Raw genomic sequence first — 26714 nt, forward strand, 5'->3', positions numbered from 1 at the left:
TGTTTCTACGCTAAATGCGGGTTTATTTTATTTTTATTATTTTTTTTTTTGTGAGCCCCTTGCATATTTGAGGTGTCTTTTAATGAATAAAACTTAAAGAAAGCCGTTCTTTAGTGTAATTATTAGGGAAAATCATGAGATGGTCTTCGCCAATATGACAATTTTCTCCATGGCTTATAATAAAACGCAGTGATGAACAGTTATCATGCAAAAACACGATGTATAATTAAACAATTTGTGTTATAATTTTAGAACACGGCTAAGCTTCTGCTTTTTTTAATTTGTTGTGATTTTAAAAGCGTAATCAAAACATCTCTAGCAGACTCGGTGTTCAATTTGAATGACTATAATACAAGTTTATCTGCACCTTTTAATCATTGGTTTTAAATGTCAAGGTGATAACATAAGACATGTTGAATTAAATTTGTTTATAAACATATCTATGTCACCTTTGGAATCAGCATTCAATAACTGAACCATGCTGCCTTGCTTAAGATGTTCTATTAAAGTTGATTATATTGATAAATGTGGTAACGTAAACGTTGAATTATACATTGTGTTTTTGCATGATAATGGTTGATTACTGTATTATCCTGAGCTGGAGAGAAAATTATCATTTATATGGAAGCCATCTAATAATACTCCAAACTATATTCCTAAAAACGCTTTACTTTATCGATTCTGTCATTAAAGAACCCTCAAATACACAAGAGGCTCGCTAAAAAATGATCATATTTACTCGGCATGAGTTTGTTCATACGGTATGAACAAAATCTGTTTCACTGATGTGGTGAAAGAGAAAGTTTAAAGACTGTGCTTTTAATTTGACCGGTTCCACACTTCGAAGCAAGTAAAACAGATTTGATTTCTTAATTATAATTTACTACTATTTCTGTTGTCTTTCCAGTCATTGACGGATAGCACAAGCGTCTTGTTCCGTTCAATCTTTAATCGCTAGAGAGAAAATGAAATAGACTCAAATTGATAAATACTTAACGTAAAGAGTACACGGTAAAGAGACGCATTTTATGTCAAAATTTGCGATGCAAAGCAAGCGTAAATCAAACAATCTTGTGAAGCCGAAGCAATATCGCAAAAAGGCTCACTTTCAAGTCCCAGTACAGTTCTGCACTGAATGCCTTGTACGCTAGCCAATCAAAGTGCGAGAATTCACTGAGCTACGCAGTTCTAGCACTGATTAAGCCATGCTAAAACACTTCTGTTGATTTTTCTGTTTAAACCCAGACTTCCTAACAGATAACAAAGCAGGCAATGACAGCTAACATAATCAAAACTGAATAAATTAAATCGTTACATTTTGCATGATCAGTGTTGATAAATTAACTGCATTTCAAGCTGATGAGAAAATTTATATTTCGTTGAAAACCATCTCATGATGTTCCTAAATTGTATACTAAAACGGCGCCCTACCTCATCGGTTCTCCGTTAAAAGACTCCTGGAATAAACACTGCAAAAAACTTAAAAAACCTTTTCACAAAGGCATTCAGTTTTGTGGAGTCTGATTACAATATATTGCAGCTGAAAAATGTTGAAATACTGCACCGTCAAATGGTGTTTAACTATTTTGCTTTGATAGGCATCAGCTAAAATTACAGACCAAATGAGCGTTTATTTCTACTGAATGGGATTAATTTACAAGTTATAAGTACTTCTCATATCACAATGTTTTCTGGTTTTTTTTTTATGTCAGAGTAGATTCGTTGAGTTTAATTAACTTTAAGTCTTGGAATTTGATTGGAAGTAGAATAACGCAAATATTATATCCAACTTAACAATCAGCGGTCCAGAAATATCCGGCAGCTAACAAAATAAGAATTAATGAAAACATAAGTCGTGTTTTTGGCATGTTAATCCTTGACCACTGCATTTTGAGCTAGAAAGAATATCACAGTTTGGATGAATATCTTCTCTTATTTTTCATTTTTTTTTTAATTTAAAAACACGCTACTTTATCGATTCTACATAAGAAGACAAAGGCATTCAGTTTTATGGAGCCGGATTACAACAACTTGCAGCTGAACAATGTTAAAATACTGCACCATCAAATGGTGTTTAATAATGTTTGTTCTCACAGACATCTGCTAAAACGACAGACTAATGATTTATATTAACAATTTCGTCTGATTTTTTCTTCCTTTCTATGAGGGCAGAGTCTTGGAGCATTTTTAACATTGTCTTTAGGCTTGGATTCTGTTTGAAAGTTGAAAAACACCAATATCACATTCAAATCAGCTGTTCTAAAGAATCAGCGATTTTAGCATTTAACCATGTTAAAACACTTTTGTTGATTTTTCTGTCCAAATACAGACTCCTCGACAAATAAAAAAGGAGACAATGGCACCTAACATTCTAAAAAGGTCTTTTTGTTGTCTCCAGACTGTATTTACGCTATCTGAAAGCTGATTTAATAATGGGCATCCATAAAACAAAACGATGATCTGAATTTTCTCCACACTATCACATTGTCAAAATGTACGTGTATGCTTTGATCGTCTTGGTTCTTCTCGGACCTTCACTGAACGACGGTACGTATTTCAAGTTGTATTATTAATTTAATTGCATTTTATTCCAATTTTAAACGTATAATTTTTGTAGGGCAATTAGAAGTGAGACAAAAGTTTTAGATAACCATAGTTACACTACTCCCTTCCTTTATAAACGATTAGAATTTGGGTTAAATTTGACTTTGAGTTTGGGTAAACTAAAAATTTGTATAACTGTATTACATCGCAGTCACTGTACTGCTTGAGATATGTTTTCAAATTACCGTATTTTCTCAAATAAACGCCCCCGGCGTTTATTTCAAACTGGCTTCGTGAACCCGGCGTTTATTTGAAGCCGGCGTTTAATCGGGGCCCGGCGTTTATTAACGGACTGCAATTTTCTGCCAATTTTTCAGATTGAATTATTGTTACCGATCTTCGAGACCAAGGGGCAGTTTGTCAAGGCGGGACGATTTTTCTCTTCGTTCTGCCCCAAAAAATTGTTCCCGGGTATCCAAAGGTGATTATTTCCCAAAGGTGCACTATTACGGATTGGATAGTTAATGTTGCAATCGAGATTTGTGACAAACAGAATATATTTACTTGTTAGCTTGACCTCAAATAAACGCCGGGACCTCGAACAAACGCCCCCGGCGTTTATTTAAAAAACTAGCAATTTTGACCCGGCGTTTATACGAGGCCGGCGTTTAATCGAGAAAATACGGTATTCATCATTTTTAAAAGTATTTAAAGAAAGAGAAAAGGCCGACTCTTGGCAGTAATGGGCCATTTCCGAGTTAAGTCTACGTGCGTTTGATTCGTATGAAAATGAGCTGTAGGTAAACCTCGTTTGATATGAATAGCTTCGCATGTAGACTTGTTTAAGACATGTACAGAGGCAAAGGGTACCTCGGAAATGGCCTATTGTGATACAAGGAGCCGACGATTTTGCACTCTCGAGAAAATTGAGTGATGCGGGCAACTATATTTAATCATCGACGAATCGACTGCGCTTTATGACTGTCCTTTATTACTCGAAATAAAATGTGAATTGTCACTGTTAACCTAAAACTAAATAATTATTCATGACTTTATCTGTTTTTCTTCAACCTGTAGCGTCCTGTGGTAAGAGGCCTGGTCAGTCTCGTATTGTTGGTGGAACAACAGCAAACCACGGGTCTTGGCCGTGGCAGTTGTCCCTCAGGTACTCAGGGGGACATATCTGTGGTGCCTCGCTGATCAGTGAAGAGTATGCAATAACTGCTGCCCATTGTGTTGATCATGACTCCCGCCCCAGTTCTTACAAAATCGTGGCTGGTAATTAAGTCACCAATTTAAGCTTAATCGTATATTTTTTTAACAATCGGTGGAATACCAAGCGAGTTTGCTCAAGCCATGTTTCCAAATCCGGCCAAACGTTAACTATTCGGTGATCTGAGGTCAGTGATTTGATATTGCAGAAAGTCAGGACAGTAAATAAGGCTTCTGTCGGTATTATAATGCGAATTTTGGTACGATATTATGTGGGATGATCCTAAATTAGGTATTGTACTGTATCATAAATGTAAATGGCCGGCACTCCAAAGCAAGTTCATGCTATGCATACATGAAGTACCGCGAAATAAAGGGACTGTGTCTCGGCTAAGTTAAATACTATGAAACTTAATGTTTGCGCAAAGTCATTACTTCTATGGATCTTAATGACAAAACCATAGCCTTATTGTAATCAAATGTGTCCCGGACGTTATAATTTAAACCCTACGCTACAAGCAAACAATATTTCAAAAACCCATATCGCAATCCGTGTCAATGTTCGTTACTTTTGGCAATTCGTGCCTTCTTTTGCATTTGCTGTGTTATTGAAATGTCCCTTCACTGTTTTAAGAGGGTTTTTTAATATTTTAGGTTATTTTTATATTTTCAAATTTGATGGTCATTTTCCATGCCTAAATTTGGCTAAAACCCGTGACACAGTCACTGTAGGAGGTCTTCAAACATTTTTGTTTTGTACATGTACTAACATTTCTGATATTTTGATTATAATCAATTAGGTGCTCACAAACGATACGGAGACGGTGTAGAGTATCAAGTTTCCCAAATGTTTAAACACGAGGGTTTTTCTATGTCTCACCTACAAAATGACATCACCGTCCTAAAGCTCAGCTCTAAAGTGAAACTGAGTTCAACTATCGGCACAGTGTGTATGCCCAGCCAAGGATCACAGGCTACAATCGGTGCCCACTGCTGGACATCGGGTAGGTAGGACTTTACCAATTTTTCACTGACATCGAAGGGTAATTGACGTGGGCGTAAAGGGGGTACGATAACAGCAAAACCGCACAGAAAAACTTACAAAAACCGCAATACCGCATCAAATTTAACCTAAACTTTCCACAAACCGCCTAGCCTAGAAAATCGTAATATTCCAGGTTGAAATAAAAAATAATCCGCAAAACTGCACCAAAAATAACGCAAAACCGCAATACCGCAAACCTTTACGCCCCCTGGTAATTTGCATAACTTAATTTGCTCGTTACACCGAATTCGAAATCTAAAATGAAGGCTGTTTATCCAAAAACGGTTGATCTGTAAGGTTTTGTAGTGTAATCAATTACTCTTTAAAAATAATTGGAACATTTTTATACTAGCCTACTAACCGATCGTACATGGGTGTTTTCGAATTATCCACTTGTGAACGGTTCGGAATCCAAAGACCCTTTCAGTTTAAACGCTTACAATAACAAATACCCTAAATGCTGCTAACTGATGCAATGAATGTCGAAATTAAACGTCTAATTTATGAATCCAAAATAATGTCTTCTAGTGTAAATGTAGTCAAAGACTGGTGTTCAGAAATATAATAATTGAGTTGGCAGGAAAATAGAAAAACAGTCAACCAGAAAAAAAAGAGTTATAGAGTAACAGTACCAGCCGGCTGACGATAAATTAGCAATAAGTTGATAACTTGATACTAAGATAAACCAAAAGGCAATCGGTTTGTGCGATACGCATTCAGTAACCACAACTATGAGTTGCATAATAAGCTTCATAAAGAACTTTGCTGTTTGGCTCATCTTTAGGGTGGGGACGAATAAACGGGCAAACCAACCAAGCTGCCTATGAACTTCAGCAAACCTCCCTTCCCGTTGTCGATCACAACACATGCAAACAGAAGAACGGATATTACGTACACGAGAACTCAATGCTGTGCGCCGGTGCAGCGGGAAGCAGTGTGTGCAATGGCGACAGTGGCGGGCCTTTAGTGTGCGAGGAAAATGGACAATGGGTGCTGCGTGGGGTAACATCGTGGGTGACCAGTATGGCCTGCCCTACAATTACATATTCTGTGTATGCGCGAGTTGGGTCCTACGTGGATTGGGTTAACAGCAAAATGGGTAAGAAGCTTCGATTTGTAAGACCTACAATAACCTAAAAACTAACAATTGCCATTTCCCTGGGCATCCACTCGATAAAATAGAGCATTGTTTTTTTTCTTCAGGATCTTTAATTGTACGTCATCTATTAGTCTTGCCATATTTAGCTAAGGACATATAAAATTCATTTTTTACCATTAATCTTCGTCTTGTTTACATTTCAGGCAGCGGTGGAAATAGTGGAGGTGGTGGTTCAAGTAAGTTACAAATGTTTTCCGTATTAAAGGCTTTTGAAAGAGTGTCACCCCCCCCCCCCCCAATAAGAACCAAAACGATAATGAACAATGAGAAAAAGCCAAAAAAAAACATGTCTATTAATGCATTAATACATCAATAATGCAAGGAAATAATTAAGAGAATTATTATTAAGTTATAATAATTATTATTTAGTAATTATGCATAATAAGAGGAAAGAATTACAATTGACTTATTTGTTAACTTAAAATGATTTGTTTTGCCATAAAGATAAGATAGTTTAGCATCCTGTTGCATTAAAAATAAATGGCCAACGAATGTCAAGGTTCCCAACTGCAACATTACTTTGGCTAAGCTACAGCCAGATTCTTGAGCAGAGTTAATCTTTGAAATTCAACAAAATGTGCCTGAGGAATTTCTTATAGTCAATACAGAAGGTGCAGACGAAAGAAGAATCAATTTTCGTTTTAAATCGGATTTCATTTCTGTACAGAATTCAGACATCCACTCCCACGTACGTCCGAGTTTTATAGCTTGACCAAGCTCCAAAACACTTTTTAAGCAATAAGTATACCACATTGCCATTATCTTTAAATTCCAACGATTCAGTCGTGTCAATGAATCATCATTTTTTTATTGTTTGTGACATGATAACTATACAACATTTTTTATTGCAGACTGTGTGGACTTAGATTCAAACTGCCCTCATTGGACAGATAGTTGTCATTTGAATCACATCAAAACCTACTGGTGCCGTAAAACTTGTGGAGACTGTTAACAGCCTTTTATCCTACGGTAACTTTTTTTTAATTTTTGCACCCCCTCCCTTTTTAAGTATTAGTTTTTATAGATAAAACCCTTAATAATTAAGTCATACTTTAACACGCAACGCGTATAAGTTGTGTTTGTTTCATCAGATTATCGCTCAAAAACGAAGTTGTTTTACTGTCGAGTCCTATTCCAAGCATTTGCAATTGAATATTTCGTGTATACGGAAAGAGAATCGAGTCTTAAAAATATGCAATTTACATGTCAATATCCGCAAGTTATATTGATATAAAATCGAATAACTGTTAGACCGACAATCTAATTCAATTCTTCTTTCCTTTCTTCATTCTTTCACGTCTTCGTCTATTGAAATATTGATATGCCGGTTGACTGACTGACTGACTGACTGACTGACTGACTGACTGACTGACTGACTGACTGACTGATTGACTGACTGACTGACTGACTGACTGACTGACTGACTGACTGACTGACTGACTGACTGACTAACAGTAACAGTAACAGTAACAGTAACAGTAACAGTAACAGTAACAGTAACAGTAACAGTAACAGTAACAGTAACAGTAACAGTAACAGTAACAGTAACAGTAACAGTAAATCTTTATTGTACCTTTCACTCCAAAGGGAGGTATTGGTCTAGTTACACTAAAGGTGTTATAGCAGCTATGCTAACAAATTACTTAATAACAAACAATGATTTACGGTAATTATTGGACTATTAATTATACAACTTTTTATTGATATAACTTTCAATTTAAAATTTCTTTTCTTTTTTGAAACATTAGGAAGATATATTTAGCTATGATTCTAGAGGTAGCATAATTATTTAGTTTAAGAAGGTACTTTATTTTTTCATGATCAGTTAAATCTGGAGATTGGTGAATGAAGCTCTTTTCTAATATCATTATACCCTTTGCAATACATTAAAAAATGCTGTTCGTCCTCTATGTGGTTTTCCTTACATACCAAGCACTTTCTTTCTTCAACTGGTATGGATGCTCCCGCATTTTCATATTTTCCAGTCTTTATGCGTAGGGAATGTACCCCTAATCTTAGTTTAGTTAGTTTTATTCGATGCGCTGGATTTTTAACTGTAGTGAGATACTCTTCTATTGTTCTTTTTTAACTTTTTGTGAGTGAATTTTTCTCTAGAGCTACTGACGCGCAATTTCGGATGAACAATTTTGGAAAGAATTTTTTCTTAACCTATGTTTAATTTTAGAGCAAGAATTGTTGAAAGTTGTGGGGCTGATGTGTCATTATCGGAGAGAATTCCTAATGCTTCATCATCATTTAATAAACTAGCAGATTTAGTATGTTTTTTGGCGTAAAGAAATGCATCATTTAATATGCTGGGATTGGTTATCTTATGTTTGACTGACTGACTGACTGACAAACTTACTGGCTGGCTTGCTGGATGCCGGATTGGTGTGTTTGTTTAGTTGGTTGGTTAATTGATTGACATGATTGATTGATTGACTGACTGACTGATCGACTGAACGACTGACCGTCTGACTGACTGACTGACTGACTGACTGACTGATTGACTGACTCATTGGATTGATTGATTGATTTATTGATTGATTGATTGATTTATTGAGAATTTCTTTTTTTCATACAGGGCAAGGCTTGCCATTTATCCCGAGAAGTCATTTTGCTTTCTTTCCAGTGAACAAAAACAAGTTTTAATAAGTTTTGGGTGTTATTGTAACGTGGATATCATCAGATTTCCTGATCATTTATCAATTGAGATTTAATAAAGTTAACAGTTTCTGCTTATCCATTGTCTAGTAGTAATTAGTCTAAACGTTGCGGTGATCTGTGCAAGTCAACATTTTAAAAGAGGTACCCTTTGAAAAGTCCCACAACCACACTATAGGTTTCCTAACAGTGCGTTTTCAGGCACGGGTGTCAGTCCAACCTCGTTCCCAGGCCTTCTCTCATGTGAGAAAAGCGGTATGCCATGAGTTCACAGCTCGCTTTATGACTGTTACTGGAATCTCCTAACGATAATCTTTTCCCGACGGCTTCTATTGCTCTGATTCGAGTGAAATTAAGTTCACTGAGAATAGTATTCCGCCATTTTTAAAATTTTCGCTATACTGGTATAGTAATCGTAACGCTTGCTGCTTCGTGGGGACTTCGATTTTTTGATTACCCAGGTACGTTTATACGTTTGGTATCTGTCTGGTTTTTAATTCGTTTAATCTTGCACAAACACACATAAGGAATTTTCAGAAGTAGCAACCATTTATTTCTAAAACTGGTAAACTTAAGATTAGTTCACAACTTGTCGCACGCACTAACAACAAAAAAAGAATTTTTACATAAATGACCATTTTTGTAGGTAAAAGACAGGTTACGATTGCTCAAACTAGCTTGAATTATTATATTCATTAAAAAAGTGTATCGTACAAAATGCCAACATATATACAATGTGGCAAAATTAAATAACTGCCTCTCTAAACACATTCGATTTATTGTAATCTAAGATAAAAGAAATAGTGATTATCCCCGTTAATGGCTCATGGCTAAAAATATCAATACAAACTGAAAAAATATGCCTCGTGGTACCTTTTTAGAGTTTTTTCTTTTTTTACGTAGTCTCACTACAATACTTGTCACTAGTTCTTATAGTGTGGTCCTCAGGGTAAAAGCAGTTATGAAAAGGACTGTTGTTGGTGACTGACATTTCCACTTCCTGAGCGGAAGTCATCTTCAGAGTCATCAAGTGACTTAATTTCAGTTGACTTGGAAGATGACTTCCGGTCAGGTAGTTGAAACGTCAGTCACCAGCAACAGTTGTTTCAGCACTACGCTCACCCGGGCGATCGCACTATACGAACCACAGCTGATACTGCAGGATTCAAACCATTTAATGTCGATAATACTTGTCACGCAGCCATCAAGGCCGCCATTACAGGAGGCCCTAAGATTGGAAGGAGATACTTCACAACCTTCTTCACTTCGTCCCAGATGTAGCGAAGGGCCGGTTTTCGCACACATCTGCCACAAATGTTTCCATCATTATCCTGGGAAAAATAGAACTCCCAATCTCCTTTACCAGCTTTTATGGCAAATTCTCTTCCTGGTTGGGCAAAGATGAAAGAAGCGTTTCGCAGATCTGCACCGGCTTCCAAAGCAAACGGAATAAAAGAGATGGCAGCTCTCATAAACAGTAGAGTTGTTCTTCCCTGTTCGTCGAGGTATGGATGTCGTCCCTCATTTCCGCACAATTCCACAAGGATCTTTCCAAGATACGGAGCAGTAATTGTTGATACATGAATTAACAGGTTTTTCGAGAATTGCTGTATAGGATTGAGAAACGAAATACAATTTTAACAATCTTAAATCAAATTTTGTACTACAAAGCTCATGTTCACTGGAGTAAATATGTGTTTTGACCCGACTAGGGTTCCCTTAGCGCCCGAGCAGCCGAGTTGCGGGCGATGGATGGGTGTCTTCTAAGCAAGCAAGCACATAGTCTTACGCAAGTGTCTAAACGGGCTAACTTCCTTATCAGGAAGTAGTAGAAGCTTCGTGCAACTAACACCAGAATTAAGCGCTTGCTAGGCTTGAATAGGCTTGGTTAGTGATATGTGATTGAAATTCTTAGAAACTTTAGGGTTGCCGCTTTCCCCACTTTGTTGATCGATCATGCGGAAACGATGATAGCCTTCGTTCTCCCTTTTTTTTTCTTTCCAACATTAAGATCTGAATTGCTCTGTAAAATGTAAAGTAGAGAAGTGATCATTTTGGACTTAACTGTACTCTGAATCTTCTCCCTCACAGACGGTGATTTAGGGCCTGATTACATGAGCCGGGCTGGCTCGGTTTGCCGAGATCTCAGAACGTCTGTTAAACGCAACAAAAATCAACTTCGCGATTACATGACAACCGGGCCAGCCCGGTTAGCTGAGATCCCGGTATCGCGATGCCGGGATCTCGGCTAGCCGGGCTGAACATTTTCCATGTAATCGCGTTCACCGGGCCAGCATTAAATTTCTCTTCCGAGCACAATATCCGTCGACAAAATCAATACAACTCCTTCTAAATAGGATGTAGAGGTAAAGTAACCCATCCAGCTGCATAAGTGCAAAAAATTAACCACCAAATTGCCGGAAAAGGTGATCAAGATCATTCGTGCTCTGATCATTCGTGCTAAAACCGGGCTAAAAGTCATCTCGGCTAACCGGGCTCATGTAATACCGAGCTGAAAGTCATCTCGGCAAACCGAGCCAGCTCGGCTAACCGGGCCAGCCCGGCTCATGTAATCAGGCCCTAAAGGTACTGAAGATAAAGAAAAAAACGACAGTATTTTGTCTTGCACACATGTAATGGCGAGTTGTAAAAAAGACCGAGCTGAACTCACTCATTGTCCAAGAAAATCCGAGCTTAGGTCGAAAAATGAAGTCTCATACACTTGGGTTTTAATTTATTCGCAAAATTTCGAGTAAAATGTTAGAGATTTACAAACTGCATTAGATTATGTTCATATAATTTATGTTTGAGACATTTTGCAGATCTTTCGTTACTAGCTGAATTGGTTTTCGCCGGCTGTCCTGAATTCAAGAACTTGGACAATCCGTGTATATAATCAGCTTGTTATAGCCTCCTGAAAGTTGAGATTTTAAACTATAATGGTATCCCGATTTGCGACGCTCCAAGGAAAACGAAACGTTCTCAAGAAATCGCGGGTTCTCAAAAATCGGGGACGAATTGTTGTGTCCGACCCAATGAAGCTAATCCAACGGAAACGATATTTGCTTCGAGATACATGTATAAGGACGTTTGAGAATAATCGATCTGGATTCCAATTTATGCTGGCTGTCTAATGATTCGATGTGTGGACGCATTTAAACGGATTGATTTCTAGGCTTCTTAGCGCTAGTGTAGTAGTGTTAGTCAATAAACAACGTACGATTTTCACAACGGTGTCTGCTTTTACGAATATAGTTATATCAGCATATGATCGATCCCCTAAACATTTGATTTATCTTACCTTTGTGATTCTTTGACGGCCAATTAAGACCGAGTTAGCATGCCCCGTGTCTTTTCCAGTACGATGCGTGTAGGAGCCCATTCCCTCACCAGAGTGTCGCGAATATGCAGAAGATCTTTTACTCCCATTGTTTCCCATGGTTTATATCAATGAATCCAGCGAATAATCGGCGCAATCAAGTGTGCTAGGTAGTTATTTTAGATGTAAAGGTGCCTTCTTCGTGGTGAAGGTAAAATTTGCTGTCGTCAAAGGCACTTCACTTTTCCCCGAAATCCGCAGCTATGAATGCCATGCGCAAGTCACGCCAGTGACAACGTCTCTCACATCTCTCCGCTGCCGTTGAGCTTTTGCTTTCTCAAGAAAGGACTTTGTAACTGTAAGGAGATATCGTTAACTATACTGATCCCAAAATAGGCCATGATTTTAATGACATATCAGTAGACAAAATTGTGATAGGAAAGAAAATAAGACTTTTACTTTTTACGCCTCATCGAACTTTGAACCTTGCGAGAATACTTCCGTATTTATAAAGGGATTTTGTGCAGAAAGTTATCAGAACTCTAGGCAGTCAGTTTACTAGAAGTTGTTTTAAAGAAGCTTATGACATTAAAGAAGCTTATGACATTTAATTTTTATTTCTTATACACGTTTACTTTAAGTCCAGTTAAATAATCATGATATTTTTAGTTTTTAAATTTTTAACTTTTAAAACTTCACTCTCTGCATGTATAGATATTTTAGCTCAATAGATTAATTTAGTTAGGTATTTTTATATTTTATTTTTATATTTTAGCATAGTGATTGTAAAGCGCTATGAAAGACTAGCTAAATAGCGCTATAGAAATGATTATTATTATTTATTATTATTATTATTATTGTTTTATTGACCGTAAGTGACCGAGGGAAAAATCCCTTAGATATTACATAAATATTTTATTAAGTTGGCATAGATATCCGTACAACGCTGTATACAATCTCACCAAAAGCTTCACTTTCATAGAATTGATTTATTGACAGACCGTGACCAAGGGAAAAAACCCTTAGATTGCGGAAATATTTACTTTGCTATTGACATTTTAACGACCTTGAATATGTAATCTTACCAAAAGTTTATTTGTAAATAAACTATTTTGGTGTTCAGGGATAGTGTCGAAGCGAAGCTACAATTCATTTGTTTTATGCATTTTGCCCTCCGTAATCGATTCACTTCAAGATTACTACATGACTTCAAGATTTACATGTTGCTTTAGCCACCGACATAAACTTTCTTACAGTGCTGTGTAATCTTACCGAAAATTGAAACGCAAGTCGAATATGTTACATCTCTTTTGTTTTCCGTTTCCGAAGGTCAGTCAGGGAAAAATCCCTTTAGCATTACGGAAGTATATTTCGATGAGCCAATACACTACAAAAACAGCTGTGGTTTTCGAGAAAAGTGCAGTGCTGTTGACGACGATAAATTTTACGTTAAGATAAAGAGTGTATCTTTGCCTCTAAAGTAATTGCAAGCTCACTCAATTTCAGTGTAGCCGCTGAATTAGGTAATATCGACAATGGGAAACATTGGGAGTAAGATATCATATAAAGCTAATATCAATAGCAGGAACCCACATCTACATATTCGCGTCACTATTGAATTTGAAAGCTTCAGAAAAATTTATTGCGGAGAAAGCGCTTTCTCTTCGCTCATGAGCTTGCTGTTCCTTTCTCGTCAATCCTCAGACCTACTAGTTTAACATCAGATGGCATCCTGGCATTCTTTTTATCATTTAAGCTTTTTTATATATCAATTCAATTTATGCTGTTTTCTGATGTCACGAACAAATAGTAAATTGGTACCTATGGCGTCATAACATAATAGATAACTATTTTATCTTGCAGATTGAAGAACTTAACCCTATTCAGACCAGCTTTATCATTTAAGCGTTTTTATATATCAATTCAATTTATGCTGTTTTCTGATGTCACGAACAAATAGTAAATTGGTACCTATGGCGTCATAACATAATAGATAACTATTTTATCTTGCAGATTGAAGAACTTAACCCTATTCAGACCAGCTTTATCATTTAAGCGTTTTTATATATCAATTCAATTTATGCTGTTTTCTGATGTCACGAACAAATAGTAAATTGGTACCTATGGCGTCATAACATCACAGATAACTATTTTATCTTGCAGATTGAAGAACTTAACCCTATTCAGACCGGGCTTTTTCGGTCCTTCTAGCATGTATTGTATGTCCGAAAATCTTTCTTTTGATATACGTCACGTGGGATGGTGACGTCACATCACGTGACAATTACATCATGATGGCAAAACAGCCGCCATCTTGGATCCGCCATCTTGGATTTCAATTTTTTTTTCCAAAATGCCAGAAAACCACCCAAAATTACTGCAAAGTACCCAAAATCAATAAAAATGTGCTTTAAACCCGAAAAAATGTAAAAATAATTCCATTTAAGATGATTTTTATTGACAGAAGCACGCAAAATTACAAATTTGGGAAAACTTGACTGTCAAAATGCCGTTGCCATGGTAATTTCAATTTCATGACACATCATCTAACCCTACCAAATTGTTGCCAGATAAATTTTAGGAAAACTCAGATAGTTTGGGAGCGTTTGATTTAATCTTAAAAAAGTTATAAGAGTTCAAAGTCAGCGCGGGCCTCAAAAGCCCTCCCCCCCCCCCCCCCGGGTCTGAATAGGGTTAAAATCCATTTTTTTCTCCATTTCAGTTTAATCTGTCACATACTTTACATATACAGCAGAGTGTAACTATCCGCTATCCAGAATACATTGGTACTCGTCAGTTATCGAGCATAAACACTCTTTAATTTACTGTTTTTTATTGTTATTTTAGTTTAATGGTGCAAGTATTTAATCATCCAAGGTATTTAAGTAAGAAAAGGTGCAAATTATTAATTTTTTGGTTAAAAAATAAAAAAAAAGAGTAAAAAAAGAGTTCGGGATGTGCATTGAAGATTTTTTGTTGCTCTTGTTTTGCATCGTGCGCAAGCGACGACTTGGGGGTGGGTAAAACACATTATCGCCTGGATTGACATATACTAATTAACAATATTTATACGACTAATAAGTTGCGTTGTCTACTGTGCGAAGATAAAAGATCAAAACAGTGAATTTCTGGAATAAAAAGATTCCACAGCACCATGACACGATCTGACTTTTACCAAATAATGTCTATTAATTATAAAATTTCTTTTTTTTAATACGGGACGACAAGTTGCCCATTAATCATTGGTTTAATGTTAAGTATTGTCTCTGGCCAATGGTTGTATAATACGTAGTAGCTAGTGTCAATCATTGTCAGTGCGTGACATGGGCTTGCCTTTAAAGCCCACGATATATTATTATTCGAATCAGTCTTTCTTAGCTAGCAGAGCCGTCTTTGTATTTTTGTTATACCCACCCACCCACCCGCGAGCCGCATCAAGGGGTAGGCCTTCGGTTTCACTCCCCCTTGCTGCGGCTTGGCTTTTTCCGGCAAACAATAAAGTCATTTATCTGTTTATAGTTTCCGTTGTCCTTTGTATTAGTGTAGATCAGTCACGAAGAATTATCATTTAGGGAATCAATGATTTCTGCTTTGAGTGTTTTAACAATCGGCGGCATATCAATCCGGTGGTCAAGCCATGGTTCCACATTCGGCCAAGCTATCTGGTGATATTTCAGACTTTTGGAAGTGTTTAATGATGATTTGGGTAAAATATTGTGTGTGATGACTCTAAATTTCGTATCGTATTGCATCATAAAGGGCAGGCACACCAAATAAGGCAATGCTATGCATGAAACACCGTGGATTAAGTATTCCTCACATATTTTTGTTCTGTACGTGTACTGATGTTTCTTATCTTTTTAATTAGGTGCTCACAAACGATACGGAGACGGTGTTGAGTATCAAGTCTCCCAAATCTTCAAACACGAAGGTTTTTCTATGTCTCACCTACAAAACGATATCACCGTCCTAAAGCTCAGCTCTAAAGTGAAACTGAGTTCAACTATTGGCACAGTGTGTATGCCCAGCCAAGGATCGCGTGCTACAATCGGTGCCCACTGCTGGACATCCGGTAGGCAGGGTTTAACTTTAACTTTACTTAAAGGGACACTAACTGATCAACAGATTAACTTGAACAACAAAAATAGGCATAGATTCATTTTTTTAAGCTTTGAAAAAATCGTAAGAAGTAATTTCATGCGATTGTCTTCAGTTAACACTGTTAAACTTGAAAACGTCGGCCCGACTTTTTCAAATTTTAGGCCATTTCTTCCCTACCAGTCCGTAAACACACCACTGTTTAACAGTTTTCATTATAAGTACAGTACATTTTAGCAAGACCAGGGCAATATAAGAGGAGTACCAACACCTTCACTGGATTTTCAAGAAGCACTAAATGGTGATGACGCTGCCCCTTTAAGTTGCCCATCATATATATTGAATCGACACTGCCGGTTTCCGAAATCTTAAATGAATACTTCATATCCAAAAACGGTTGATATTGAACGCTTTGTAGTGTAATCAATTACTTTTTTAAAAATAATAATTCGAACATTTTTCTAGCAGCTTACTAACAGATGGTAAATGAATGTTTTCGAATGTTCTACTTGTGAACGGCTCGGAATTCAAATACTTTTTTAGTTTAAGAGCGAAGGCACAGATCTTTGAAGCAAACCTTGTCCACGGTCAAAAATAAAACCCTCCTTTATTTTTGATTTTTAAACAGGTTTAAGTGAGTTTTCAAGGTTTCGGGGTTTATTTTTCAAAATACCGCCGACTTTCGGAAATATTTGAGAAAATCGATTTCGCACTATTGATGGCTAAAAATAGCCGAATTAAATAGCAAAATTAAGCATTCGCAAAAACGTTCTCGCGTTGTTGATAGAAGTTATATCATCGAGAATTAGAAACATACACTTAAAGTTGAAGAATAAATCAATGTTTTTATGCCTGTGTTTCGGTTTTAGATTATACTTTTCACAGCGAAAGTAACGCTCTTTGATGACAATTTTATAACTGCTTTAGTAAATACAGTTTCACTTCATAATAACAACATTACTTTTCGATATGTGGCCATTCTTTAATCGGCTTCATTTTATGGCTATAAAATGCCCAAAGACTCTTCTTTATCTACATATAAAAATTGGTTTGGGTTTTTAAGCGAGCACGTTTTAAAACGCCATCGAAATCTGGGTAATTTGACTAAAATTTGAACTAATTTGCATATCACCGTTTTGATGACATGTTACATGTAACGGCCGCATTCGCGTACAAAAGCTGCAAACTCTGGTTTTCCTTAAATTTGTGCTTAACACTAAAATTAAACTTGAAATCCTTTTCTATCGCTACTGAAAGGATCACTTACCTTTTATATTGCTGCGGTAGATACAGTAAAAGCGGTGAAAGGAGCGTTTGATTTATAAACAGTGGAGACTCACAGATGCCACATTTCATTCTCTACAAAAATTTACGATCTATAATTACATTTTCTTGAATCTGAACAAGATCATCTTTTACGCAGCCATGAATTTTTTTTAATATCTTCGCGTACTTACCCGAAATTAGCTGCAAGGGACTAAAAGGCCAGTGTTACGATTTGTTTGAGTATTACGTGACGATTTAGATAAAGTTGTAACGCACGACCGGTAAATGGAATTTCAAGAATGTTTTGTTGTTGACGGGTAGTTTACTATATCGATAATAAATTAGTAAAAGAAACTAAATCTGCCCGATGAACATTGAAAATTTCACATATCAAAAAGCCAAAAAAATCCGCTGCCAACGAACACTTCTGTCGCACACAATTTGCGCACTACAACACCTGTGTAAACATCCAAATTAAATTATGAAATCTAATTATAAACTTACAGAAAATATCACGAAATTTTAATTTCGGAATTGAAGTATGTTTGGTTAAGTGTCAAATTTTAAGCATACAGAATTTACAGAAAACACCTTTGCATCCATACAACAAAAAACTTTTTAAGAAGATAAAAAGCGTTCTCTGGTAAAATATTAAAAAATTATAGGCTTTCGACAGCCAGACTGCTGTCTTCGACGGATAAAAATGAAGTAGAAGACGAAGACAGCAGTCTGGCTGTCGAAAGCTTATAATTTTTAAATATTTTACCAGAGAACGCTTTTTATCTTCTTACAATGAATCCTGGTATCGGATCTTCAATATTTTTATAAAAACCTTTTTGCTGGCATTTGAGAATGAATACAAAAAAAGTTTAAGAATGGGGCGGTGAGCGGTGGGTGGTGAGTGGATTATACTGGATCCGTGCTCGTCCTGTAAGCAAACTCTGAAAGTAAACAATGTTTGAAAATACTTTTGAATCACTGTTTGAATTTTAAAAAATACCCTCCTTCTTTCTCATGGGCAGAGATTTTCCTTTTCAGTTCGTGCTACTGGTCAGTTGCAAGTAAGACTCACGACATGTCAGTATAATGCGTGACGCTTATGCCAAGGTAACAGTTATTTTGTGTGGGGGGGGGGGGGAGGGGGGGAGGGGGCAGTACGAGTAAAATGAACATCAAGATATTTTTATACGCATTTCACTTTTTTTCAGTGGGAAACAACGGAGGGCAGCGCTTGTTCGTTTCTCGCCATTGTTGGCGGTCGCTGCGGTTATGATTCAAAAGAAAGGACAAAGTCAGTGGAAATAGTTCCTTTGCTCACCTGTCATCGAGATATATCAGGACACAAGTCAGCCTTTTCTATTATCTGGATTGAAGATGAAGTAGAATTATTGTTGGCGAGAGCAACAATTTTTGCGCCGCCTCGAAACATAGAAAACTGGACTATATGTCCACAACATCGTGCATGCTTTGGCGTCAGCTGGAAGCGCAGTTGTACTAAGTGTGCCATACCAGTGAGCTTGTCGAGGCACAGCACCACTACCAGTAAAAAGCCAAAAGCAGAGAGAGGCTTAAGTAAGTTGGGCTCGCAGTTTGTAATGAAAGAGACAGGAATCTTTCTTCCAGTCGGCACGGGTGAGTCAGTTTGTTTTTATTTAAACCACAGTAAAGTTACTTAACAGGTATTTCTTAAAACCGTTTTTCATTTAAATTCTAAATTCCGATCTGATCTGAAGACAATGGATATGCCTCATCTAATTCCTATCATCAGAAACGCGCATGCTCCAGTTAACCAGGCACAAGGCAATCTCGTACATCGCGATCTCGTTCCCAGAGCCTGCGTTCCCCTTGACCAGCGATTGGGAAACTCAACGGCTGTGCGCCGATCCAAAACCGGAACAAGAACCTGGTTCCTGTTTGATGTGCGCCGAAGATTGTGGTGAAACGAAAAAGTTTTCAACAGCCAATTCTATTCGGTCGACTGTTTGGCGGGCTAGCTTTCAGATTACCTCAAAGATCCCGATCCCTGGCGCAGACCAGATGAATCGCGGCCTCTGGGTACGAGACTGCGTACATCGAGTCTCAGTTCCTTGCTGCGCAAGCTTAATGCGACAAGTGAGTCAAAATATTCGTTGCAAGATCAATTTTAATGGTTGTGAAAACAATTATAAAAACTGGCCGGAAGTAAAAAAAAAAAAACAGAAGTTCGTCGACGAACGTTGCTTTCAAAAGCTAGGCATACTCAGTGCAAGCAGAAGTCCGATATTTTCGGACTTCGTTTCACAACTTTCCATGGTCGCTCGTTTCCCGACCGCTTGTCAAGAGAAACGAATCCTTTGAGCACCCTCGGTTTACATCACCCCTTTAGACAAATTTGTGACCATAGTTTAAGTGTCTTGGTCGGGGCGTCGTTTAGTGTCCGTAATAGCGAGAGTCCGTAATATCGGGAGTCATTTCCAGTCAAACCTTATTCGTCGGGGATCTGGATTTTGTCCGTAATAGCGAGCGTCCGCAATAGCGGGCCGGGGTGTCCGCAAGGCGAGAGTTGACTGTATTCTCTATGCGGAATTTGTTCTTGCTGCAGCATTTGTTACCTCTTACCAATCTTTTGCGCAAATAACACTTCAATACTTATTTGTCATGTCAATACCGTTACTAGAAATCGGTTGAACGGCACATGTTTAAACATATTTGACTGTTATGTTCTAAGTCAAAAAAAAAAAAAAAATTCTGCAACTTCGCGTAGGTAAAAGCGTGAAACCAACAGTTGAAATCAATTGCATTTAATTTTCACAGGCGTTTGTTTTAATTGTCGTAAGCTTCTTGTGGATGCTGAAAACAAGGCGGCAGTAGAAGACGAAGTCATTCTGCAAATGGAAATGTCGTTGGTAAGTGTAAACCATTTCTTGTAAGAAATCAAGTGACAAACTTAAAGGATGTCTACGAACTTCCATTTAGAATCACCGTTGAAAATAGATTAAGAAGCTTTCAGCATAAACTCATACATAACATCATACCTACCAATCTCTCACTCTATAGAATGAAAATAAAAGAGTCACCACATTGCGAACACTGCCACTGTAAAAATGAGACACTTCTCCATAGGTTTTGCGAGTGCCCCGAAGTCAAGCTATTTTGGAAAGACGTCATAGAATGGTGGAATACAAATCGCTCTGACAATTTCAATCCTACTTGTTCGGAAATTCTTTATGGATACAGACCTGAGAACACCAGCTATCATGCTTTCAATCACTATCTTCTTATTGCTAAATATCATCTATATCTCGCAAGAAATCAGTCAGAGACTCCTAGCATAAAGGTCTTTCTTGCCTTACTGGAAAGCAAAATTAAATGTGAAAGACAAATCGCTATTAAAAACTCAAGCTATAAAAAGTATGAAACAAAGTGGACCACTCTCTGCATAAGCGATGCGGTAGCTTTCTTTCCACTGTTTAAGCAAAAGAGCCAGGTTTAGGTACATTTTCTTTGTCTGTTATATTTATCCTTTATCATTTTAGTTACATTAGATCTGTTGTTATAGTAAGTAGCTGTATTAGTTTAGTGACAATTTCAGTTTTTTTTGTAAGTACAGTGTAAGTTCTGTCAATTAGCTCTTGTGCCATGTATAGTTTTATAGTATTTTAGTCTCTTTTGTATTTAAAAAATATATATTTCACTGTAAGTAGTAAGCATCGCATTGTAAGTAGTGTAAGTGTTGTAAATAGTATACAGTATCGAATTGTAAGAAGCGCAAGTGTCGTATTGTATTGTGCACAGCTTAAGTATTTGTACAATAAGTAGTGAGTAGTGGGCATACTTTTTTGTATTTTTGTAAGTGATGTGCTTTTGTGTGTTTGCAATTAAAAAAAAAAAAAAAAAAAAAATCTCTTGTAATGTACCACTTCAATAGCCGGGTTATAAAAAAATTGCTTCTACTTATTGCTTGAGTCACTAAAAGCTATCAAAATTAGCCTCAGGCGTTGGATATGAGTTGAGTTGAGCTGAGTTGGCTATAACGATCTCATATCCAACAAGCGCTAGTGGAATAATTGTTTTTTTAAAATTGCTCAAAGAATTGCAATATTTGAGCTCTCCAGCTGTTTCCGTTGACGCGTATCGGCTACCATATTTTGTGGTCCATGGTATTTGAGCTCATATACTATTGCCTGTTAACTAATCAAAACTCGGGAGCTGCAATATACCATTGCTAGTTTTTAATAATAGGTGGTATTGAGTAGGTTTGAATTTTATTATTCGTTACAGAACACCTCTATTGGCGCTGCACCAGTGGCTCAAAGTACGCCAGCGTCTCTGTGTTATCCTTCCAACGTCCAGACGCCAGGGGGGAGCTTGTATTGCCCTTCAGACACTAGCGTTGACGTCACACCTGATTCCCACAGCAGGGGGCCTACGCGCGAAGAGTCTACACCGCTGACCAAACTGAACGAATTCTTAGAAAGCAGGGATGTCAGTCCCCCGGGGGGGGTACTCCATATAGTGGCCTATACGGGGAGGCTCCGCCCGAAAGGGGTACCTTTTTCAGGCTTCAGGTATATAAAAGGGTAGGGATTTCACAAGTTTAGGTATATGAAAGGGTATGTAAATCTGTCATTTAGGTTTTTTTAAGGGCCTTGAATTAAAATATTTCGAACAGACGCACTTTATGGCTGTATTATTTTTATTTATAAAGCGCAACATGAAAATGACAAGAAAACGTCCTGTTCAAGTCTATGCCAAGTGTTTAAGGTATATGAAAGGGGTACCTTTTTTCAGTAAAAGGTATACGAAAGGGGTACAATTTCTGTGAAAGTGATATATAAAAGGGTAAGGGGTAAGAGCTTGGGGCGGAGCCTCCCCGTATAAAACTTTTTTGAGTGCCCCCCCCGGGGTCAGTCCAGTCAGGCATACTGTTACTATTCCATGCAATGAAGCTAGTGAAAGAACGCGTCGTCGCCATCTTCGCAAGGCACAACAGGCAGTTGGTGCTGTTTTAGATGAGGTAGCACCAAATCAACCAGGGGAGTTGTGGCACTCGCTTGTTCCATCGTTGAACAAGCAATTCTAAAGTGACAGCGAAAGCGAGGATGAAGATGTGGATAACGTACTCATGAATGCCCTAACAGAGTGCTACAGTAATGCAAGCACCTGTGATACCCGACGACAAATACTATCGATAATGGCAGACAAGATCATTTTCAGAACTCTGAAAAAGTGGATCCCTGGTCTTACTCGTGTCACAACACCAGGCGTGATCTTGAATTTGAGAAAAAAAAATGTACCAAGATCGGTAACCACAGGCAAAAAAGCCATCTGAGGGGAACACATTATTGTGCTATGAATCTCTCTTACCTAAGTGCAGATGCTAAAATCTTTTAACAGTTTGCTGATATTAAAAGTTGAATGTGCCAACCCAGGGAACATCTTGCCAGAAATTGTTTTCCAGCCCACTGTACAAGCATAATTTTTTTTTTGGACCACTGTCCTGTGCAGGAATTTTTTTTTCTTGCACGCATGCGCTTGTGGAATATATATTTTTTTCAATATCACCCATCCCCCCCCCCCCCCTCAAAAGTAAAATGGTTGGCCCCTAATGTCCTCACACGAGCAGTGAATAATGAGGCCAATTTGCCTCCCTCCCGATCCCACCCCACCCCCCCCCCCTCCCGCAAAAAAAGAGATATAGGCTGCTCACGTCTCACGTTATTCCCTTTCCCGGCTGCCTAGCAGAAATTCTAAAAAGGACGAACGTAATTCCCTGAAGTATTTTGTGCTTTTAAAGATATTACTTCATCGGTATGCGTTACAATCTTCCATAACATAAAAAGCATCACGCATAACGCAAACTGTCGTGACCTTTGACCGTATGTTTTTTTTAACTAATTCAGTGTAACTGCTACGTTACGCTCTGCTAACAAATTCATCAGATGGACAAGAACTGGACTCTATGCTTACAGGTATGTCATCGTTTTCAAGTGTAAAGACAAAAATTTTAACCAAAACCAGAGTTTTCGGTTCTTGCGTGAATGCGGTTAACATGGCATCAAAACGGTAATATGCAAATTGGTTCAAATTTTAGTTAAATTACCCAGATTTCGCTGGCGTTTTAAAAGGCGCTTGCTGCAAAACCCAAACTAATTTTTATATGTAGTTAAAGAAGAGTCTTTGGGCTTTTTATAGCCATAAAATGAAGCCGATTGGAGAGTGGCCACATATCAAAAATTCAGGTTGTTATTATGAAGTGAAACTGTATTTACTTAATCAGTTATAAAATTGTTATCAAAGAGCGTTACTTTCGCTGTGAAAAGTATAATCTAGAACCAAAACACAGGCATGTAAACATTGCTAAATACTTCTACTTTAAATATATGTTTTTTATTTCCGAGGATATAACTTCTACTAATAACGCAAGAACGCTTTTGCGAATGCTAAGTTTTGCTAATTTATTCGGCTATTTTTAGCCCTCGATAGTGCGAAATCAATTTTCTCAAATATTTCCGAAAGTTGGCCGTATTTTGAAAATTAAACCCCAAAACCTTTGAAAACTTGTTAAAAACTTTCTAGAAATTGAAAATAAAGGCAAGATTTACTTTTGGCCGTGACCGAAATTTTGACATTTTGTGCCAAAAATCTGTGCCTTCGCTCTTAAATGCTCACAATAACGAATACCCTAAATGCTGCTAATTATACCTAATCGTACCTTTTTGGTACGCTTCGGTAGCATATCGGGCGAGTTTGGTCTAGCCATGGTTCGTATTTTGGCGAGACGCAGTCGAGCCAAAATACCCATGGCGAGACCAAACGAGCCTGATATGCAGCCGAAGCGTACCAAAAAGATACGATTAGGTATTTACCGTACCCAAATTCAGCCAAGACTCCGGTAATACTTAGCGCTCTGTTGAAGCCATGCTTGCAAGGTACGTACTGCAAATTGTGTTGACTTGGTCTTTAACACTTTGACCAAGTTCTTCCTCTGCCTTTTTTCCACTCGCTTGTTACGAGTTTCTTTCGCAAATTTTCAAAATCAAAATTAAGCGAAAAATTTAGAAATTCCGACTTCATTTTTTCAGTTTGAATGTCTCAGTACTCGTCGGCAAACATCGCGCAATTGGCGAGCGCGCTCAAGTTTAGTTTTGGCGGGAAAGTTTTTCTCGTTTTACGATCGCTAAACACCGCTAAAATTAAGTTACGAAGTTCTGTTTTATTGGTAAAACCTCTTTTCAATTCATCGTACAGTAACACTACTTTACTTCAAAGTGACCGTGATATGGTGGCATATCAGGTCAGTTACTTGATATCGTAGGATATCAGGACAGTAGATCGCGCTTCTGATTGGCTACTTGTGAATTTGGGTACGGTAACTGATGTAACGAATGTTGAAATTAAACGTCTAATTTATGAATCCGGAATAATGTCTTCTAGTGTAAATGTAGTCAAAGACTGGTGTCGGTTTGTGCGAAACGCATTCAGTAACCACAACTATTAGTTAAATAGTAAGCTTCATAAAGAACTTTGTTGTTTGGCTCATCTTTAGGGTGGGGACGAATAAACGGGCAAACCAACCAAGCTGCATATGAACTTCAGCAAACCTCCCTTCCCGTTGTCGATCACAACACATGCAAACAGAAGAACGGATATTACGTACACGAGAACTCAATGGTGTGCGCCGGTGCCGCAGGAAGCAGTGTGTGCAATGGCGACAGTGGCGGCCCTTTAGTGTGCTAGGAAAATGGACATTGGGTGCTGCGTGGCGTAACATCGTGGGTGACCAGTATGGCCTGCCCTACAATTACATATTCTGTTTATGCGCGGGTTGGGTCCTACGTGGACTGGGTTAACAGCAAAATGGGTAAGAGGCACAAATAGCTTCGAATAGCTGATTTATTTAGCTAAGGGCAGTAAGTTTAACTTAACTTTTCGCCTTGTTTACATTTCAGGCAGCGGCGGAAACAGTGGAGGTGGTGGTTCAAGTTAGTAGAAAATGTTTTCCGCAATAAAGGCCTTTGAAAAAGTTCCCCCCCCCCTCCCCCGTTAAAAAAAATGCGTCAATGATACGTACAATAAGAACCAAAACGATAATGAACAATGACAAATCGCAAAAAAAAACATGTAAATTTATGCATTAATACATCAATAATGCAAGGAAACAAATAAACCTAGAGACTAAATTAGTATAAGTAATTATGGATAATAAGAGGAAAAAATTACAATACAATAAAAGATAACTAGATAAATGAACAAGGGCTAAAGTAAGTTACAGACTTATTTACTTATAACGATTCGTTTTGCCATAAAGATGAGATAGTTTAGCAACTTGTTGCATTAAAAAATAAATGACCAACGAAGATTGACCTTAGGTCAAGGTTCCCAACTGTTATGTCATTTTGATTTAGCTACAACCAAATTCTTGAGCAGAGTTGCTCTTTAAAATTCAAAAAAGTGCTTGAGAAATTATTTGTAGTCAAGGCAGAAGGTGCACACGAAAGAAGCAACAATTTTCGTTTTAAAACGGATTTCATTTCTGTACAGAATACAGACATCCACTCCCTTGTACGTCCGAATTTTATAGCTTGACCAAGCTCCAAGACATTTTTAAAGCAAATAGTATACCACATTGCATTATCTTTAAATTCCAACGATCCAGTCGTGTCAATGAATCATCCTTTATCTTTTGTTGCTTGTGACATGATAACTACAGTCGAAGCTCTCATAAGCGGACACCCTCGGGACGCGAAAAAAGTGTCCGCAACTGGAGCTGGCCGCTTACGAGAATGGTTCTTGTAAGCGGCCACTAGAGGTGTAGGGGATAGATGGCCGCTTACGGGAGTTTGCCCAGCTAACATAATGGTAATATGCATGTTAGTGGTGTTTCGAAATGTAACCGGACGTGGATGACGACAAAACAAACACTGAAATATGGTACTGTAATACAGCAAAATCATTGTGAGGAACGGCGATGTGAAGTTGATTGATTAATACAAGATACAGAGGTTTTTTATATGATTTTCTTTGCGGTGTCCACTTACGGGAGCTTAAAAACAAAGAAAAAGTCGTAATTTCGGAAAGTGTCCGCGGCCGCTTACTTGAATGTCCGCTTACGAAAATGTAAAAATACAGAGTTTGTATGGGAGTAAAAACGGGGTTTCTAACAAGGTGGCTTTAAGTAGAGCTGTCCGCTTACGAGAGTGTCCGTTAAGAGAGCTTCGACTGTATACAACCTTTTTATTGCAGACTGTGTGGACTTGGATTCAAACTGCCCTCATTGGACAGATAGTTGTCATTTGAATCACATCAAAACCTACTGGTGCCGTAAAACGTGTGGAGACTGTTAACAGACTTACAACTTTTTTTTTCATTTTTGCACCCCTCCCTTTTTAAGTATTAGTTTTTATAGATAAAACCTTTAATAATTA

At 37.7% G+C, this 26714-nt stretch overlaps 2 protein-coding genes and 1 pseudogene across 3 annotated transcripts; 2 read left to right on the forward strand and 1 right to left on the reverse strand.

Moving 5' to 3' along the window:
- Window positions 1-761: 761 nt before the first annotated feature.
- LOC144662191 (chymotrypsinogen B-like) lies at window positions 762-8685 on the forward strand. Its single transcript, XM_078522951.1, has 7 exons — window positions 762-2547; window positions 3622-3822; window positions 4557-4760; window positions 5586-5900; window positions 6104-6136; window positions 6812-6929; window positions 8545-8685. The coding sequence occupies exons 1-6, from the start codon at window positions 2493-2495 to the stop codon at window positions 6910-6912; spliced, it is 909 nt and encodes a 302-aa protein (XP_078379077.1). The 5' UTR covers window positions 762-2492; the 3' UTR covers window positions 6913-6929; window positions 8545-8685.
- Window positions 8686-9154: 469 nt separating this feature from the next.
- Window positions 9155-12437, reverse strand: LOC144662190 (uncharacterized). The gene is made up of 2 exons (XM_078522950.1): window positions 11926-12437; window positions 9155-10231 (listed from the first exon to the last, which is right to left on the reverse strand). The coding sequence occupies exons 1-2, from the start codon at window positions 12061-12063 to the stop codon at window positions 9818-9820; spliced, it is 552 nt and encodes a 183-aa protein (XP_078379076.1). The 5' UTR covers window positions 12064-12437; the 3' UTR covers window positions 9155-9817.
- Window positions 12438-13478: 1041 nt separating this feature from the next.
- Window positions 13479-26640, forward strand: LOC144664247 (chymotrypsinogen B2-like; annotated as a pseudogene). The gene is made up of 5 exons (XR_013572762.1): window positions 13479-13494; window positions 15812-16015; window positions 24836-25150; window positions 25239-25271; window positions 26533-26640. The product of XR_013572762.1 is annotated as a chymotrypsinogen B2-like (transcript).
- The last annotated feature ends 74 nt before the right edge of the window (window positions 26641-26714 follow it).

Source organism: Oculina patagonica, chromosome 8 (assembly GCF_052425735.1).
Source record: "Oculina patagonica isolate OP01 chromosome 8, crgOcupat, whole genome shotgun sequence".
Classification (NCBI taxonomy): Eukaryota; Metazoa; Cnidaria; class Anthozoa; order Scleractinia; family Oculinidae; genus Oculina; species Oculina patagonica.

Bases quoted from the DNA above. Each gene is read 5' to 3' on its own strand.
- LOC144662191 (XM_078522951.1), top strand. From the start codon at position 2,493: ATGTACGTGTATGCTTTGATCGTCTTGGTTCTTCTCGGACCTTCACTG. The intron at 5,901-6,103 runs GTAAGAAGCTTC...TTTACATTTCAG, and splicing joins TTGGGTTAACAGCAAAATGG to GCAGCGGTGGAAATAGTGGA. The intron at 6,137-6,811 runs GTAAGTTACAAA...TTTTTATTGCAG, and splicing joins TAGTGGAGGTGGTGGTTCAA to ACTGTGTGGACTTAGATTCA.
- LOC144662190 (XM_078522950.1), bottom strand. From the start codon at position 12,063: ATGGGAAACAATGGGAGTAAAAGATCTTCTGCATATTCGCGACACTCT. The intron at 10,232-11,925 runs GTAAGATAAATC...AATCCTATACAG, and splicing joins GCCGTCAAAGAATCACAAAG to CAATTCTCGAAAAACCTGTT.